Below are 19,601 nucleotides of genomic sequence, written 5' to 3'. Positions count from 1 at the left end.
CTTTCAACACCAGAACCATGCAGGAGACTCTTACACATTACCAAGTCCTGCTTCCAGCTTGAAATAGAGGTGTGGGTCCCCTCTGTGTGCTGACCCTGAGGAAATACGTCCCAGAAGTCTCCACCACAGTGATGCTGGTCTCTTGTTACTTACAGCAGATTTTTCAGCCCCAACTAACCAGCATCAATTGTCCCAGTAAAGCAAAGGTTTTGCTTCAGGTTCTGGTCTCTTCTTAATCACAGCTGACTCTTCAGCCCCAGCCAACCAGAACCCACAGATTCTCAATCTAAAATCTCACACAAACAGCCCTGATGGTCTCTGCTTCCCTTTGAAGCTTCACAAGCCAGGCCTCCATCATCTACAACTCTTTCAGCGTAACTGTTCCAAGCTCCACTGCAACAAACTCTGAACACGCAATGGCTTTTCCAGCCCAAAGTTCCAAACACTTCCACAGTCCTCCCAAAAACACAAAGGTCAGGTCTGTCACGGCAATATCCCACCCTCTGGTACCAATCTCTGTCCTAGTTTGTTTCTCCATTGCTGTGACAAAACACTCTGACCACTACCAACTTGGGGAGGAAAGGGTTTATTCAGCTTACATCTCCCAGGTTGTAGTTCATCAGGGAGCCCAAGGTAGGAACTCAGGGCAGGAACCTGGAAGCAGGAGCTGGAGCACAGGCCATGGAGGAACTCTGCTTACTGGCTTGCTCCCTTGGCCCCTGCTCAGCCTGCTTTCTTATGCAACACAGGCCCACCTGCCCAGGGGTGGCACCACCCACAGTGGGCTGGGCCCTCCCATATCACTCATCAAGAAGATGCCCCTCAGACATGGCCACAGGCCAGTCCAATAGAGGCAATTCCCCGATTGAGGCTCCCTCAACCCAGGTGTGTCAAGTTGACACTAAAGCAATCCAGCACAGTAGCTAAAGTAAATAAGTTCTATTATGGCAATTTTATACATAGGTCTCGTTATGCTTCATTCTGATTTGTTCCCCTCCTGTATTGTTTTCTCTGCCCCTGCTGGTCTACTTCCTTCTCCCAAATATCCACCCCCTTTGGCTTTCATGTCACATGTATTCTGTTATCTTCTTTCCCTCCCCTCTCACGGTCCCTTTTCTAATAGCATGACACACACATTTGTGCCATTTTCTCTGAAGGGCTTCTATTTTTTTATTTTATGTATATGACTGTAATGCCTGCATGTAGGTGGGTACACCGGTGTTGTACAATGCTCAAGGAGGTCAGAAGAGGGCCTTGGATCCCCTGTAACTGGAGTTTCAGATGGTTGTTAGCTGCTGTGTGGGTGCTAGGAATCGAACCTGGGTCCTCTGCAAGAGCAGCCAGTGCTCTTAACCACTAAACCATCTCTCTAGCCCCCATGCTGAAGTCATTTTTTAATAGTGATATTTTCATGTCTAGTGGTAGACATATCTCTCCACTGGGCTGTTGTTGATATGGTATTAACATGACTAGATGTTAAGAAAAATGTAATTAGCTAACAAATATCGTGTTGCGAATTTTGCTAGGTTATTGATTAAGAACTGTGTTGTGTGTGTTGGAAAGTACACCAGCTACAGAGTCAGATAGTCCTGGTTGACATCTTAACCCTTGTGCTTACTAGTCATGTTGTTATGGCAGTGCCTAGAGTTCAGTTATTATTTATTTCCTAAGGATTAAAACAAATATTCTTCTGTAGGATTATATACGAACTTCCCAAACTTTTCTAGATCTAAGATACCTCTCTGTGGAGGTGCTTCGGGATCTCGGACTGACGGGGTCCGTGGAATGTTGCCCTCTCAGTCCTCATTTCATTTACCTTCACCAACCCCAGCAGGAGACACGGCAGTAAACAGCACACATTCAGTTGTTCTTGCATCCTGCCAAAATGTCAAACTGAAAATACATGTTTTAAACTACATGTTTGCTCATCTTAAAGAACTGGATTATAAGCTGTTCGAAATCAGGGACCATTAAACCACTGTTTTCATTTCGGTGGATTCAGCTTGATCTTCTCTGAGTTTGGAAAGGATGTGCTGATGAATGCCAAGCGAGGTCCCATATAGTTACTGAGCTCCGAGCCTTCCCAGCTTCCTCCAGCCAGGCCTCAATGGCCCATTTCCCAAACATGCATCATTTTGCACCCGTAACTAGAATGGTTGGAGTGGGGAGTCCCAGCTTGAACCTAAGGCATTCTATTAGTGTGATTTAGGTAGATCTGACTTACTAGCAGTCCCTTCTTCAGGAGGGCCCTGATGCCCATATCAGACAGATATAGAGTATCTGTCTATGGGAAGGGGAGTCAGTCCCAGTGACGTTGGAAGTTAGAGAGTAGGGATGTTTCTGGTATTGTGGAGAATTTGTTTTCTCAGCAGTTCATAAGAATGTGAAACAAAGACCATGAGGTGGGCAGTGAGGAAGTGTGGACTGTTTGCCGGTAAACAAGGACTGTTGGTAAAAAATAGCCAGGACAGTTTCACTTCCAAACACCAGAGGCCTTTGACGTTAAAGAAACAAGGGGTACACTGGCACACTGTGGATAGGACCTGTCTAATTGAAGACTGCGTGGCAAGAGATTATCCACTTCTGCACAGAGCACAGCAGAGCTGGAGGCCACCAGCACCCTGGCCAGAGCTGTGTTCTGGGCAGGGTTGAAGCACCCAGAGGGTGTCAAAGGTCACTGGAAGAAGTGACTCTTCCACAGCCCAAGGAAACAGGAAGACCCTTGTTGAAGTCAAGCAGGCAGCTAAGACCGTAGGAATCAATGCCTGGAAGATGTTCAGCATAAGAGAGCAAAGGGTTATCTGACATGTGGTCCTACCTGTGGGCTCGCCTGTATATCTGCCCCATGACTTCCAGGGAGAACCCACTGAGGGCTTGGGGACTGGTATTACCAATGACGGACCATCCCACACAGGGCAGGCAGAATCTCAGTGAGAAAGATGCTGTGCAAGTGGCCGAACAGTAGATCACCCGGCATTCAGTGCTAAAATGGGGCAGGACAGAGTGTTCTGAGCAAGTCCTGGTAGAAAAGAGAAAAGGTTTGATGAGAGACAAAAGTTTCTGCAGCACAGGGAGTCTTGGTTTAAGAAGAACTTAAAACAGTCAGTCATTCTGTCGGTATGTCTCAGCCTTGAGTACACAGAATGCTCTTAAAGCCTTTTTTTTTTTTTTAAAGCCTTTCTTACTTGAATAAATAAACATGGGTCATGTCTAACTACATTTTGCCATACATTTATGTAACCAAAATGAAAAATATGACTAAACATAATAGACTTCCATTAAACGGAAATTAATGTTCTCAATTACTGGGATGAATGATTTTTGCTTTCTTGAAATTACCCCACAAGGCAAAAAGTACAGCGTAGATGGGACCACACAGGTTTTTGTTTTTTTTTTCGTTCAGAACACTTTGGCCACAGGTGCTGAGAACTGCTCGGATTCCCCCACCACTCCCACTGCCCTTTAAACTGCAGAAAGGAAAGCAAGCCTTAAAGCTAACCTGCGCTTGATTTGCTTAAACCATGAGAACCTGCTTCTTTGGTCCTGACAGAGGAAACCTGCTTCTTTGGTCCTGGTAGAGTTGCCAACCCTGGAAAATCCTGCTTATGTTTCCAGCATTTGAAAGCCATTGGGGGACAGAATGTCACGGGAAAGAAAGTTAGCAGGGAAAGCCCAGAATTCTTGCGTGGTTCTCAAACACTGCATCGATTTGAGACTCAGGAAAAAGCACGTTCTCATAAGATGTTTCCATTTTGCATGTATGCTGGACTTGAGCAAAAGAGATAAGGGCAAGGAGGGGGTCCAATGTGTCAGGCTGCTCACGTAGAATTCTTGGGAGATGCTTTAATCTGGGACAGTGGACTGTTAGGGGCTTATGCTTACTGTGCTTAGGATCTGAAGAGAAGTCCGTCAACTGCTTTCTTGATGGAACAGGAACTGTTGCCTCATCCCCAAACATCACAGCTGCCCTGTTTGGAAGTTCATTCACTCTTCTCCCCTCCCTCCATCCCTCCCTCCCTCCCTCCATCTCTCTCTCTCTCTCCCCCCACCCTTGCTCTCTTTCTGTTCCTGGAAGAAGATGATGAGTATGTGTCAGAGGTTTCCTAGATCCCTGGCTCTGAGCCCAAAGGTCCCATGAAACAGGCTTCTTTGTTCTTTTCTATTTTTGGCTTTCTCTCTGAGTATGGTGGTACTCTGAGCCTTATAGAGCCAAAGTCTGGCTTCAAGGGCAGTGGCTGTCTGCCTCATTGCACTGAGAGCCATCCCTGTGCATACTATTTCAGTTCCCCTCCCTTCTCTCCTCCCTCCTGTTGCAACATGCCCTCTGTTTACCTGCTGCTCAGGGGCTATTTCCAGTCACAGCTGCCACCTCTGACCATCCTTCAGGTGAGCTCTGCTGGTCATTGTCCTCTCTGCATATATATGTATATAAAATAAAAATATATACTTTATATATATCTATTTAAATCAGTGTTTCATCTCTCAGTTTAAATCAGTCTCATCCCTCAGTTAAATGAGTCTCCTTGTTATTACTCTCCAAGTCTGTTCAGACTGCTGTAACACAATACCATAAATAGAGTGGCTTATAAACAATAGAAATTCATTTCTTGATGTTCTGGAGTCTGGGACAGCCAAGATCAAGGTGCTGGCAGATTTGGTGTCTGATGAGGACTGCCTTCTGGTGCATAGAAGGTGCCTTCTAGCTGTGTTCTCACATAGTATAAGTGAAGAAATCTGTTCTTTTCAGCCCCTTATAAGGGCACTGATCTCATTGTTAAGGCTCTACTCCAAGATCTAATCACCCCTGGAAGGCCCCACTCCTTACCCTGATAGTGCAGGTTGGATTTTGACATATGACCTGAAGATGGGCACACAGAAACATTCCCAGTATGGTAACCACCCAGTCAGAGTGCTTCCTTTTCTTTGCTCATTGGCTGACAAACAAGCTTCAGCCTGTCGGGGGTTATTTGGAGGCACATCTCGTGCTCACAACAGCACAGGAACAGGGCAGGCTGTTAAGCTGTCATTGAGGCTGATTCCACCTCCAGTAGGTTCTATGGTGATGGCACTAGCAGGCACAGACCTCAGTATCTTCTACCCCAATGAAACACCGCCCTCAGGATCCTGATCAGACGCAGGTAGAAAGCCTCCATGGTTTCTATAGGAGGGTCATCAAAAGCAAATTTTATCCCTCATGCCCCTTCCTGGCTTTTGTTTGTCATCCTTGGCAGGACTCTGCTTCAGCAACTCCAGAAACTTCAGACTTTGGTCATGGGAAAGGTTTCTCGAACCTGCAAGTTAGCCGGCACACAGACGGGCACCTGCCTCATGGTGAGTTTCCAAAGGGACTCCCTCTGGTCAGTTTCCCAGCTCCACACTCTCTTACCTTGCCTGTGTTATGGACTATACTGCCAAAGAGATCTTTCAGCCTGCTCCAGGTCTGCTTCTCTAAGTGTTATTGCAAGGACATGGCAGAGGGTATTGGTCCCCTGACAGGGCCATCCACCCCTGGTGCCCCTGGGTATCTCAGGAATTTGGGTTTGCTCCCTACAGCCTGGGGTCCACAGCTCCTTGTTCTCTCCTCGCCCTCCAGGTCGTTGTGCTGTGCTTTGCTGTCGCATTTGGCAGCTTCTTTCAGGGCTATGGGCCTTATCCTTCTGCCACCAAGATGGCCCTGCCCAGCCAACATTCCCTGTCAGAGTCATACACAGCCTCCGTGGGTAAGTCAGCTGCTTGGGTAGCACCTTGTTTTGTTTGCCTGGGCCTGGGTTTCCCAACTGTCTGAGAAGAACAAGTGAAAGCCCAGTGTTTAAGTAGAGCTTCTGGACATTTGGGTAAAAACACCTAAATGAATAGGATTCAGCATGTATGGCAGAGTGCGTACGGTTCAGTGGGGGGGATGGGGGAGGCATGGATGGGGGAGGGAGTCTGGATTTGAGTGGGAAATGTATGAAATTTAAAAAGCTCAACAAAATATATATACAAAAAAGAAAAAAAAATAGAGCTTACTTTTCAGGTGGGGGATCCTGGGCATGGCCCCTGGATTCTCTTGTGCCCCTCATCCACTGGTTTGGGTGGCACCAGGAATTCTCCAGAACACCACAGAGCACGGTGTGAAGACTGCCGCTCCAGGCCTTGTTCTCTGACAAGCTCTGACTTCCACTTTTTGAGTTCTGATATGGAGTAGGCGGTGGGTCCTAGGAAGTCAGGGAGGGGAATGAGGAAGACATTTTGCCTCCTCTGACGTTTCCAGGTCACTCTCGTGTTCCTGACTCCCTGAGTGGAAGAGTTTGTTAGATGAAATTAAAAACTCAGTCTTTCTTAATGCTCAAGACTTAGAGAATTTGGAGACCCAGGTATTTACCTAGAGAATGTATGCTATTCTCTCCTTGAACAATGGCCTCTTTTCAATACTTAGAAAATAGAGGTGATCAAGAAGGAATACACACAGAGTGGCACACCCATGTTAATAGCATCAACAAAATGTTAGGAGGTGCTGAATTTGAGGTAGGGACAATTTTGTCTTCCAGAAATACCTATGGATAGGCAGGTATGTCCTGGCCAGATATGGCAGAATGATTAGCAATTCAGTAAGACAATTTCAGTGGTTTGTTGGGAAGTTCCTTTCCCTAAGCATGTAACTCTGAATTTTGGACACTAATGGGAGCATAGTTTCTATATTGAGGAAAATGGCTGCAGAGTGGCCTAACTCTGTGACTGCCCTATAAAACAAAAGAGATTGTCTCCCTCTGATTTATGGGGTTGCTGTTGTACTGTCTTTCCAGATCTGAAGACCTGCTTTCTTGGGGTGCTTCCTCATTTAGCTGGGTCTGGACATCTCTAAGCATTTGACCCTCATTTTCCATATTGTTTTTCCCCAAGACATTTATGGGTCGGGAGGGAGGGGAGATTCCTTTCAAGGTAGTGGGGGTGGAAGTTGTCTCTGTGTTTGCTTGCATTTCTGCTGTTCTTCCTGTTCAGTGTAATCGGTAGAATTTTTCAATGCATACACTCTGCAACCCAAAGCTATTACAAAAGGTCAAATCCAGCTGGCACCTCAGTCCTGGGCAATACTAGCACACGATTTTCCTCTGCCATTGGCTTTGGGCATTAGGAATAAGGGATGTGTGGGCCTCCTGTGGCTCTTTGCTAATACCTGTTGCTCTGTTCTTTCTTCAGTGAGATCCAGGAACCTGCTCATCTATGAGGAACATTCTCCCCTGGAGGAGTCGTCTAGTCCAGCCTCAGCTGCAGAGCTTGGAGGCTGGGACAGAGGCTCCTCACTGCTCAGGGCATCAGGGCTAGAGCCCCTGCCGGAAGTGGATCTTCCTCATTTCATTATCTCCAATGAGACCAACTTGGAGAAGTCAGTGCTGTTTGAGCTACAGCAGCATCTGTGAGTCCTGCAGGCATAGACCTATTAGTGGCTCATGACGGAGTGTGACTCAGCAACCTGGCAGGAGAGCATGGACTCTTCTAGAAGCCCTGTGTGCTTCCCTGACTCTTCAGGACCCATTTCAAGGACTGGCACTGGGGGGAGTCCGCTGTTGGTTGTTAGCAGAGAAAAGGTCTAGCTTGGGCTAACCCAGTATTATCAGTCCAGAACTGCCAGTAGTAGCCCCAGGAACAGGGAATGTGAATGGGAATCTCCTTTGTCACTGTCTTCACCCTTTCCTTAAAGCCATGGAGTGGCCAGACATGGTGGCACACACCTGTCACCCCAACACTTGGGAGGAGGAGGCAGGAAGATCAATAATTCAAGGCCAGCCTGGACTATATGAGATGCTGTCTCAAAAACAAAAAAAAAAGACATTGAGTGAACATTCAGCCTGGTGATAGGTTTCCTATGACTCTAGAATAAATAAATAACATGCTACATAGCAATATGAACTATTTTCTTCAGTGCACATGAGTTAACAGCTACAGATCCTTTTGTCTGAAATGCTTGGGACCAGATGTGTTTTAGGATTTCAAAAGTTTTCACACTTTGGAATTTTTGCATATACACAATAAACTATCTTAGGGATGAGACACAAATCTAAATAAGAAATTCATCCCTATTCAACCTGCACCATATATGCAACCTCAAAGTACAATATTTATACAATATTTGTGATGTGTCTATGTTTAAACTGTGACCAGTCACATGAGGTCAGAGTGGAATTCTTCGTGGCATTCATGTTGGTAATGAGAAAGTTTTACATCTTAGAACATTTTAGAGTTTGGCTTTGGGTTTAGGGATGCACAGCTTGTACACATCTTTATAATGAGGGACAATATTTGAAAAGCACTGTGTATGCCTGTTCCCACATTGAAAACAATCTATATTTGGTCCCCAATTCTCCATAAGCTGTTTCACTTAGATCATTTCGGGGAAAAATCCTTTTGAAAACATAATGGTGGCTTTGATCTTAGTGTACTGATTTTCTGGGAGGGAGGAGCCTAGGTAATCAGCTTCTGTGATTAGCATGGGGAACATGTGCACACACTCGGGGTGATGTGGGGGTGGGGTGGATGGTGATTTAGCTGGTCCATGTGCCTGTGCTTCCTGCTCTATGCAGGAAGGTGTATAATCAATCATACTTTTTTATGCATACATGACACATGTATGTAATGTTTGCTAGTGCTTCCCAGGATGTGCTCTTGTACCAACCCTTTTAAGTATCCCAGATGTAAGGCACTGTTTTTATTCCTACTGTGGAGAAAACCTGAGTCATCGCTGGAAGCTTTAGGAGACTCTGCTGCTCAGCTACCCTGGTGCATAGTTCTAGGGTTCTTTCCTCATAGTTCAGCATATGGAAGCCCCATTCAGGTCCCCCATCTATTGTTATGTCTCTCAAATAACAAAGCCTCCCTGACTCCCTCAGAATGCCAGAGACTTCCTGAGTAGTTGCACAGTTTGATCGTGTATTTTTTGTTGTTGTTGTTTGTATATAGTTAGTGTTATTTCTGGTTGATTCATTAAAGAAAAATCCTTGTCTGGATTCTTAGATCTCCTAGAGAAGAGTCACTCTTTATTCTTCTGTTTTCTCCTTCCCATGATTTATCATAGCACTAAGCACGATGAACAAGTAACAGTTACTGAAAACAATTTAAAATAATTTAGTATCAAAGTACCATGGTTATCCTCTGGATTGGGATAGAGGTAGGAATGTGGGGGTGAGTGGGTGGGTAGTGCGGATTTAGGGAGCAAAGAATTACTATTAGGAGTTAAAAAGACTCCACAGGGCCAGCTCACAAGGCTGGAACTGTAGCTAACAGCTAGTGGCTAATACTTTTTCTCCTTTTAATGCCTTCACAGGGTCAACAGCAAACTGGAAGGGAATGAAACACTCAAAGTTGTAGAACTCGACAGAAGAGTGAACACCACCTTCTAATGAGGCCGTCTCCACCCCCTCTTCCCCTCACTGTACCCATGTGTCCCCAAACCGCCTTGCTCATGAGCTTTCCTCTTCACCACTGGATCTTGAGGAGGACATGGATGAGTGTTAGTGGCTTGAGATGGGAGGTCAGCCTGGGGGATTGTGTCTGTATGTCCCTGCGGCTCCATACAGTGGGGAGCCAGCACCTCTCCCTCCCTTTCTCTGACCTGCCGTAGGAAATTCTTTTAGGGAGGTAGGGGTGAGACAAGCAGGCTTGTTTCTACCCATAGTACCAAGAAGATATGCCTGATTCTCCCCTGTGAGTTGTTGTGACCCCTCCTTGAAGAAGACATGACTCATGTTCAGTTGAGAGCCCAGACTCTAACCATGAACGTGCTGGGCTGTGTACTGATTCCTGACCTCTCTTGCTCATGCTGGGGCTCCAGTGTGAGCTCCACCAACTCCAGAAGTGCCAGGACATCGTTCCGTCTCTATCCTCCATACTGCTGCCTGGAGCCCTTGTTGGACAATGGCATGGGCAGGCAGGGCTCCCACTGTATTCTCAGGCCGCAAGTGCAATTCCTGAAGACATCAGGCTCTTCTCTTCCAGTCCAGCCATTGTATTGCTTATAGGACCTCCCCAACCTACCACCCCCAACTCCCAGGACTGTAGTTCTGTCTCCCTGGCCTTCCCCTCCCTCTTTGTAAATAGTATTTATTAGCTTGCTGAGGCTCCTGGCTGACCACAGTGTAGAAATCCTATGCCCTTTCCCAGCTGGCAAAATCTTCTGGTGGCCTTTGGCACAGGAGGGACCCCAGGATCTGGGGTCCCTAGTCTTCATAGCTGATGCTTTATTTTCTTCTCTTTTCTCCTTAATATTGGACACCTATAAAATAATTGCTGTTGGGAAATCTCCTTAGGCATGTATCCCCTGTTGGATGAATACAGAGGGAGAAAGAGCAGTGCCTTGTTCAGGCTCCAGGCTCCATGGCCCCTTGCCTTTTCTCTCCGTCCCTGTGACAGACAAGTGAAGCCCTATGCCTGACTGTAGGCACTGCTGACAGCCTTGCTAGCTTGTCCTGCGCACCTGCCGACCCCCCTCCCTCCCCTCCCTCCTTTTCCTCTGTCCTCCCTCCACTTGCCTCAGCTCAGGAGGCTGGAGGTGGTGACGTTTGTGCGTCATACAGTCTTACCTTTGACAGTCAGGTTTGGCTATTTTGCAGCTCACCCAAAGAGATACAACTAACCCCCAACCTACTTTTATTTTTTTTTAATGATTAAAAAGTAAATTTTGTAGTTAAAACCTTTCTTCTTTCATACAAATAAGAAATGGAAATTACCCTTTTATTGTATAAGATAGAAGATTTTTTTAAGTGTTTTTTTTTTCCCCTAGCTTGTAAAAGACTTTATGTAAGAAATGTGCTTACATGTTGTATTTTATTTTTAGCAGAAGCTGAAGGGCTTTCAGCTTTGGCTTCTCTCTTTCTCTCTCTCTCTCTCTCTCTCTTTCTCTCTCTTTACATATATACATACATACATACATACATACATATATATCATCATCTTCATCATCATTATCATCACTGGGATCACTAGAGCTTGTGTAAGAGGACAACCCTGTCTGCAGGGCTGTCACTGTCCCTTTCTGAGTAGGTTCAGATGTCTGGGCTATACAAGGGAAGTGACTAGTAACTCTTCTTGTCTGTGCTGTACTCTCTTACCCTGGTCTTCCTGGACCTGACTCATTCTGTTCTTTAAAATGCTGGTACTTGTGCATAGGCAGCCTGGGTTACTCTAAGACAGCAACAAACAAACAAACAAAAATCAGCATGTAGAGGGACTTGTGTGATGATAAAGGAAGGGTCCTTGTTGAAGGGAAGAGGTGAGAAATATGCTGGTGTGTCCATCTGCAGAACTGTCCAGCGGGGCTTAAGTGCCTGGAGAGAGCCAGGGTGCATGAAGAGAAACAAGGCAATGTCTAGTCTGGTCCTTGGTTCTCCAAGGACTTTATTTTCTTCTTTACCTACTCCTGTTGGATGTCACTCTCTCCAGACAGCAGGGCCTTGTTTCCTCTGGGAAATTAGCTTTCCAGAATAGACTCTGTCACTAGAGACATGGACATTAGCCAGAGAACCCCAAAGGCCCTTTAAAGGAGCTTTCAGCAGCCAACATTGCCACTGGATTGAGGAAAACATATGCCCTCCACTCCTGACTTGGGTTAGTAGAGGGGACTAGACAGTGAGGCTTCGGGGGACACAGAGGAGTCAAGATGACCCAGCAGAGCTGCGTAAGACAAGATGAGTTCCAAGCAGTTAATGGATGTGTGCACACCTTCTGTTCAAGGTTTAAGGCTAGAATATTAGTGAATTTGTTTTTCCCACCAACCACGTAGTCCGACAGACCAGTCAAAAATTCATAGTTAGCTCTGTAGGTTTCAAATAATGGCAGACAGTGGCACCTTGAACTTCAATTTTGGAAAATATAAGACTGCTAGAAAAACTAGAAGCCATAACAATAAATCTAAGTATTCTATTTTCTATCCTGTAAACAGGTTTTCCCCTCTCACCTTTCTTTGATTACTTTGGTGAGGGCAATGCGTTGCAAAGTTTCAGAGAACAAGTCATGTTTTTCTAGATGAGACCTAGGTAACTCGGTTGCCCCCCTTCCCCTCCCCCTGGGGCTTTTGTAGCTCCTAACTTCACACTGGAAAATGGATCCTTTAACAAGGAGAGGCCTCCGTGCCAGCGTTGAGGCAGAGCCTCTGAAGTGTTAGGACTCTGGAGTCTAGCTCACAGAAAGAGAATGTTCTATAAAAGTCTGACAGCTGAACTCAGTTGTTCCTTCCTTGCAGGAGGTGGGGGTGGAATTTGACATCAGTGCAGGCAAAATTAGATAACCTTTCGGTTTGTATAAATGAATTTTTGTTTGGAGACTTAATATGTGGACTGGGGAAGCAGCTTTGGGGGTCTCTATGAACTATATATGCCATTTTAATAAATCCCCCTCTTCCCCTATCACTTCAGTTCGAATGCCCAAAAGTGGCTGTGAATCTATGTCCATACACAGCAGGGGTGTTGAACTGATGCTTCTTCATTCCGATGCAAAGTCGGTGTCCCTCCCACCCACATGCTGGGATGCAGGAGAAACAGAAAAACAGAGTCAGAGACTTCTCCGGGCCAGCTCCCATGGGCATATGTGCTACGTAAAGTGTACGTGTAAGCCCAGAAGGGAAATGGAGACACCCTGTCCTCATTTGAGGAGTGGATACCTGTCCTGTCCTTGCCAACATGGCAGCATTGAAACGGGAGGAAAGGCCTTTAGCTACTAATGTGTTTCTGTTGAGCCAAGTCTTTAAGAAACCTGGACGACGGAACCCAGCATGCCTGCGTGCAGTGTGGCAGGACCTGTGAAGCCATTAGCAGGTGGTGTCTTCGTGAGAACCGCTTTATTTGAACACTTGCAGCTGAAGCAATTAGCAGAGGGTGATAGGATAAGTTATCCCCCCTGGGACGCAGTTATAGAAGAGAGTGGGGGACAGAAAGGAAGGGGAGGGGGGCTGAAAGGAGCCAGACATAGATTTCAGCTCATTCATTCATTCTTCAGACTTAGCAGTTTTACTGAGAAAAAAGAGGGACTTGGGAAACAAGTTAATCAGTAGCTATTTAGAAAACCAAAGTACTTGTACTAGGTCTCTCTCTCTCTCTCTCTCTCTCTCTCTCTTAGTACTTGTACTAGGTCTCTCTCTCTCTCTCTCTCTCCCTCTCCCTCTCCCTCTCCCTCTCCCTCTCCCTCTCCCCCCCATGCACACATACACATTCCTCTCCTAGGTAGTTATTTGTGCCTTCAATGTGCCTTGTACCTGAATCCATGACAATAGGACTCTCTTGTCCCTGGGAAATGTTATATATTACTGTGTAGTATTAGATTGGAGCTTTCTTTCTCCAGTGGCTCAGAAATAGTTCCCTAAAAGTGAGTCTCTGTTAGATTTGCACATCAGGAGAAAAGAAATAGGATTATATGCATTAGGGGGAAAAAATCCCATTCTGTAGAAAGAGATGCAATCACATCAAAAAATAGCCAGCCAGGATTAAAGTATTCTAAATCCACACCACAGAGCGTTTTCTGAGTGCAAAGGCACCTGGCCCACTTGAAGATGAATACTCCATGCCTCTGGGCCAAGAGAGAAAAAAAGGAGCTATTATTTGGAGCAGCATAAAATTCACAAATGCCTTACTTTGTTTTGGTTTCTTGAAGGAGGTGAAATAATATTTTCTGAGTATTTACTTATGTGTTGGATATTGTGCTAAATAAGCTTTTCAACTTGATTGAAACAGAAAGCAGTGATGGCCCATTGCCACCAGGGATAAATAGCTAAGTGGCATTGGAGGTGGGTCATTTGTGGAGTCATTTCTGAGGACTCTGGGCAGAAAACAACTCTACCCACTGCAGTGACCCCCTGTGCAGAGCTCAGCTGTTTGCCTCCTGCTTGATGTCCACCATGTGTCTGTCTCGTTCCCTTGTCATCCTTCCTTCTGTGAGAGCAGCTCATGGGCTTTGCATCTGGGCAAAGGGAACCCAGGGGTTCAGGCTCTGCTCCAATCCTTTGCTCAACAACAGGATGGGAATAGGAATTTTTTGCACTCATAGGAATACTGCTTGGAGAATGTCCCTTTCAGGTAAAGCGCATTTCGAGTCTATGGAGAACGCCAGCACTTGGACACTCTGTGGGTCACCATCTACACAGTGGAGAGCAGAGCCTGGGCTGTAATGCAATGAGCTTTCCTGCCGGGACTGACAGCCAGCTTTTGCTCTCTTTTCTAACACTCTAGATAGATCAGCAGTGTTTAAATACAAATACATTGTGAATCTGTCATCTCTCCTGTTGTGCTGGTTTTTTATGGTTTCTTATTCTTTATCATAACTGATTGAATACCAAAAAAAAAAAAGAGAGCTTTGTAGTATACTTGTAATTAGTTTGAAAAAAATTGGAATTGTACTGCATTTGTATTTCCATTTCTTGCAAATAAATATTTTTTCTTAGTCAAATGTTGCCTTTGAATCCTGGTCTTTGAATCCTGGTATTGTGGTTTCAAAAGCATTTTGCCAGCTCCAGGCCAGCTGGGGCTACAAGGAGATCCTGTCTCAAAAACAAACAAACAAAAAGCTTTTGCCTTTTTATAATGAAGATGGGTGTGTGTTTTGCCTGATCATTCTTTCCCAGTTCCCTAGCTGGGCTGCTCAAAGAGGCTCAAGCCAGCAACGTGTATAATCTGTGGTGCTAAATCCAAGTCTCTCCTGGAGGGATATTGAGGAACGTAATTGTTTTTTCGGTCAGTGGCAGGAAGAGAAAGAGTTTTCTCCAGAGATTCTTGCAGCCCGACTGCTGTGTTCCTTATCTCCTACAGCGATTCCCTAACTAGATTGCCAGGTTATGGATTTGATTTTGCTTTCCCTGAGTCTGGAGGTTTGAGAATGATGCTTTGGCCTTGAGCCAGAGAGAAACACGCCCTCCTCATAGAAGCAGTTGCAGAGGAGGCCTGACATAGCTCGAGAAAAGCTGATGAAATGGCCGATAAAGGTCAGTGCACTCAAGCAGACTAATCTCCATTGCCTTGCGCTCTCTGAAACCAGATGTAATTTTCTTCACTCAGAGACAGTGGAGGGTTCGTTGAATCTCAGAAAGAATTTTCCAGTGAGCTAGAGTCTGTGTTAGTTACTTTTTCCATTGCTGAGACAAAGTAACTGACAGAAGCAACTTAAGGAAAGAAGGCTTTATTTTAGCTGGGAGTTGGAGGGTTCAGTCCATCATGGTGGGGCAGGCCTGGCAGCAGACATGTGAGGCAGCTGGTCAGATGACATCTGTGTTCAGGAGGCAGTGAGGGATGAATGCTGGTACCCAGATCATGTTCTCCTTTTCACTTAATCCAAGACTCCAATCCATGATACTGCACCTGCCAAATTTAGACTGGCTCTTCCTCAGTTTTAAACCTTTCTGAAAACAGTCTCACAGAAAAACCTAGAGGTGTTTCCAAGGTGATTCTAGATCCTATTCCATGTGACAATGAAGATTCATCACTTCAGAGTCCAAAGCCACGGACCATGCTTACCTGCAGAAAAAAACCCAAAGTTTATTTTCAGTCTCTCAGCATCATGCCTAACCCTGCTTCCTGCTTTGGGGTATGGTAATCTTCCACCCACATCCTTTCCCTCTAGGCAATGTGACTTTCTTCTGTTCTACCATGTAGAGGCCTTTCCCCCAGACCATCCTATTACAAAAGCCTCCTGCTGGACTCGCCAGTGTCTACCTGGCCATCTGTGAAGGGAGTAGATACTGCTTTGAGAATGTTATGATTTTTGTTTTTCGTTTTTTAATATTTTATTTTTATATGTATGAGTGTATTGTCTGCATGTGCATATGTGCACCTATGTCGTGCAGTTCCCATGGAGGTCAGAAAAAAGGTGTCAGATTCCCTGGAATTGGAGTTACTGACTGTTGTTAGCTGCCACGTGGATGCTAGGAATTGAACCTGTGTCCTCTGCAAGATCAGTCAGTGTTCTTAACCTCTGAGCCCTCTCTCCAGCCTGTGAAAATTATGCTTTAACCATGCCTGTTTGCTGTGCATCTGATTTGACACAGAAGATCTTGCTGGCTCTCGAGGCACTGCTCCTGCCAGGCTTTACCAGTTCCTAGTCTTCATGCAAACCTTTCATGTGCAAAGGAACCCACCTAGAGCCCACACCTCACTACTTCCTTGATGAACTCCCAGGAGGTTCTGACACTGGCCACTATCCCTCTGGCCTAAGCACCCCAGGGCCAAGAACTAGCAACTGGAAATAGTCCTATTATCCAGACTTTTTAGAAATTATTCAAAGTTAGCTGGGCATGGTGGTACATGTCTTTAATCCCAGCACTAGGAAGGCAGAGGCAAGTGGATCTCTGTGAGTTTGAGGCCAGCCTGGTCTACATAATGAGTTCCAGGCTAGTTGGAGCTACAGGGAGACCCTGTCTCAAATAAATAAATAAATAAATAAATAAATAAATAAAATAATTAATGAATGAAAAAAGAAATTATTCAAAATTGCCAACCTCACACCTGCCAGCCTTGGGGTTACCCTCGCTTCCTCTGCTTGCTGCCTGGCTCTGGTGTTGCCCCCTGTGGCTCATGTGACCTGACAGGGACCCTCATCTTGGAACCATGAAAGCAAGCTATTTTTTCCCCCAGTAACTATTGTTTCCAGATCTGTTAGCTTCACCATACTTGAAAAATAATAAAACCTATATTTTAAAAACATATTCCAAAGACTATATTTTCAGGAGACATATTTATAGTTTGTTAGAACATATCCCTTGGGGATTGCTGTAGCAAATTAGAGGCCGGTTCCAGACCCATGGGTTTCACACAGTGGCCCTGTGATTTAGGTGGATATCATACAAATTTGTTATCTTATTTCACACGGGTTGTCACTTTTGTTGCAGAGAAGAAAAGTGAGACCTACAGGGATCATCATGGCTTGTTCCCAGGAAAAGAAAGCAGGTGTCTCAATTCCTAGTCCACTGCTCAGGTTCCAGGATAAAGCAGACCATAAGCCTCTAAAAATGAGGCAGCAGAGGCAGGGAAGCATGTGATCTAGTAAGAGGAAGAGTTAACTGGGATTCAGAACATGGACTTTATGACCTCTTACACGGGTTACACTAGTAACTCACTGACCTTGAAGGGAAAGAAAGAAGATAGTTATTAATGCCTGTTATATATCAGGTGTGTATGTGTGTGTGTGTGTGTGTGTGTGTGTGTGTGTGCATGTGTATTATCTGTGATGCTATTTGATTCCTCTAAGAATTTCATGGAGGATATATAATGATCCCCTTTTACAGTTGGGGAAATTGGCATTTAGAAAAGCAAGGCCATAAAGAAAATTGGAGGTTTGTGTTTGAGTCCTGATTTTTTGCTGACTCCCAAGTGTGTTGTCTGTGAACTATGCTATGCTGGACTTGTGGATTTTTACTTTAAAAAATAAAGTAGTAGGAGCCGGAGAGATGACTCAGTGATTAAGAGCACTGGCTACTCTTGCAGAAAACCCGAGTTCAAATCCCAGCACCCACATGGCAGCTAAGAACTGTCTGTAACTCTAGTTCCAGAGGATTTGACGCCCTTTTCTGGCCTCCACAGGCACTGCATGACATGAGTACACTTATATGCATGCAGGAAATACACTCATACACATAAAATGAAAAAGAATTAAAAAGAAAAAGAATTAAAAAGAAATTTAGAAAGACAACAGAGTACAAGCTGAGGGCATAACTCAGTTGGTAGAATACTTGCAGAACGAGCATGAAGCCCAACATTTCATTAAATGGATATGTTTGTACACAGCCTGGGCTAGAGACATTGTCTCAAACAAACAAAAATACAAAGAAATAAAACAAACAACAACAATAACAAGAGATCGTATGGCTCAGAGATTGGGAACTCACAGACTGGACCTAGGATATTTCAAACTTTTAAAAATTGTTGGATAACCTTTCAGTTTTTGAAGATTAAAAAAAAAAATCAAAGCCCACATTTCCATCTTCTCCTGAAACTTACAACTTGAGGAGCTGAGGAATAGTAGCCCCTCTGGCACGCAGCACATCTCTAGTGGTCACACTGGCCCACAGTGACTGGCTCACTCATGTCTTGTTACTTCTCTGATTCTTCTGTTCATCTGAATGCATGGCCCTGGGACAAAATGGTGGTTGACACTGGGAGTGTCCAAGAAGGGATTCAAAGTCAAAGGAAAGATACTGTACTGATGGTAGACCAGGAGGCATGGAAGGTGGCTAGTTTTACCTTGAGTGACAGGAAATGAGGGGCCCAAGCAGAGATGCAGCAGGGTTGTAAGCTATGGAAGTGTCTACACACTCTACACCACACCCTTTGTCCCTCTTTTTAAGACTCCAAATGGAGTTGCGGTCTGGGGCCTGTTATTCCTAGTCCCATTAACCTTAAAAACTATTTAAAAATCCAAAAACTGGACATGGTGATGCGTGCCTATCATCCCAGCTCTCTAGAGGTGGAGATAGGAAGATCAGAAGCTCAGGGTCAGTCTTGGCTACATAGTAAATTCAAGGCCAGCCTGGGATACATGAGACCCTATCTCAAACAACAAGAACAACTAAAATCTGAATGACCCCATTTGCATAAGATTTTGTGTTTAACAAAATCTTTCACATTATACATATACCCACTGATCATTGAGTGCCTGTTATATACAAAATGGTTTTGTGTGTGTGTGTGTGTGTGTGTGTGTGTGTGTGTTTGTGTGTGTGTATTATCTATGCTGATAGCTAAGGAAATAGGGTCCATAGACTCATGACTGATCCCTATTAGGTTACATAGTTGCACGTATGCAGGGTCCAATCACTTTCTGTAGAAGAGTTCATGTCACCATTTGAGAGGCAGTTTGCACTTGATCCCTCACCTTTGGTGGGACTGGGCAGATGGCGAAAGTTGATGTTGTCCCCCAGTGGGCACAGCGGTTGCTAGATCACTTGGCAACTTTAAAGCAGAGTTCTGGCTTCAAGAGGAGGCCATGTGTTCTCCTCCTCCCTTTAGGCTGTTGTTTTTAGATGGAGGGACAAAAATATCTATTGAGGAATACCATGAGAGCTGCCAGCAAGGCTGTTGTGCTGTTCTCTGAGAAGTTTATTTCAAAATGTTTAATGTTTCCTAACTGAAAAGTATTCGGGCATCCATGCTGCCAATAACTGATGCCCTCCTCAGTATCACTGAAAAACAAATGGCAAGTTTATTTCCTGATAGGTGCAAGAGGACTTCCACATGCCTGGGAGAATTCAAAGAAGAAAAACAAAAACTCCGAGACAAGTTGTAAATGTAAAGCTCTCTGCCTATTTAGAGAGCCCGGGGACAGCAAAGGTACCCTTGAGTCCCATAATTTCCTTTCCTGATTGAGTCATCATTTAAATGCTATCAATGTCTCAGCTACCTACAGTTTTTAAACACACTTTGAGATGCTTTAAAGTGCAATTGGATACAGAGAAGAAAATACAGTTGTGATGGTATTTGCAATATCATACAGATAATCCTGTGTCCTTGTACCGCAGTACTTAACTGAGGATCTAAGCTAAACTAAAAGAGCTAGTACAGAGAAAATCAGAGTCAAAGTTAGGGATAACATGTGTGGCTGACCAGGCAGAGGAAAAGAGCCAGAAAGAGCACTGCTGGAACCACTGACAAAAT

General features: G+C 44.9%; 1 protein-coding gene across 1 annotated transcript in view; it reads left to right on the top strand.

Moving 5' to 3' along the window:
- Window positions 1-12,511, top strand: part of Creb3l2 (cAMP responsive element binding protein 3 like 2) — a 131,134-nt gene extending 118,623 nt beyond the window's left edge. Inside the window, exons 9-12 of the mRNA XM_017795695.2 lie at window positions 5,232-5,331; window positions 5,594-5,720; window positions 7,180-7,396; window positions 9,302-12,511. Of these exons, the coding sequence (XP_017651184.1) occupies window positions 5,232-5,331; window positions 5,594-5,720; window positions 7,180-7,396; window positions 9,302-9,377 (520 nt within the window). The 3' untranslated portion in view covers window positions 9,378-12,511. The remainder of the gene's footprint in view (window positions 1-5,231; window positions 5,332-5,593; window positions 5,721-7,179; window positions 7,397-9,301) is intronic.
- The last annotated feature ends 7,090 nt before the right edge of the window (window positions 12,512-19,601 follow it).

Source organism: Nannospalax galili, unplaced genomic scaffold (genome assembly GCF_000622305.1).
Source record: "Nannospalax galili isolate Female #2095 unplaced genomic scaffold, S.galili_v1.0 scaffold307, whole genome shotgun sequence".
Lineage (NCBI taxonomy): Eukaryota > Metazoa > Chordata > Mammalia > Rodentia > Spalacidae > Nannospalax > Nannospalax galili.
This window is presented reverse-complemented; position numbering and strand designations above follow the sequence as displayed.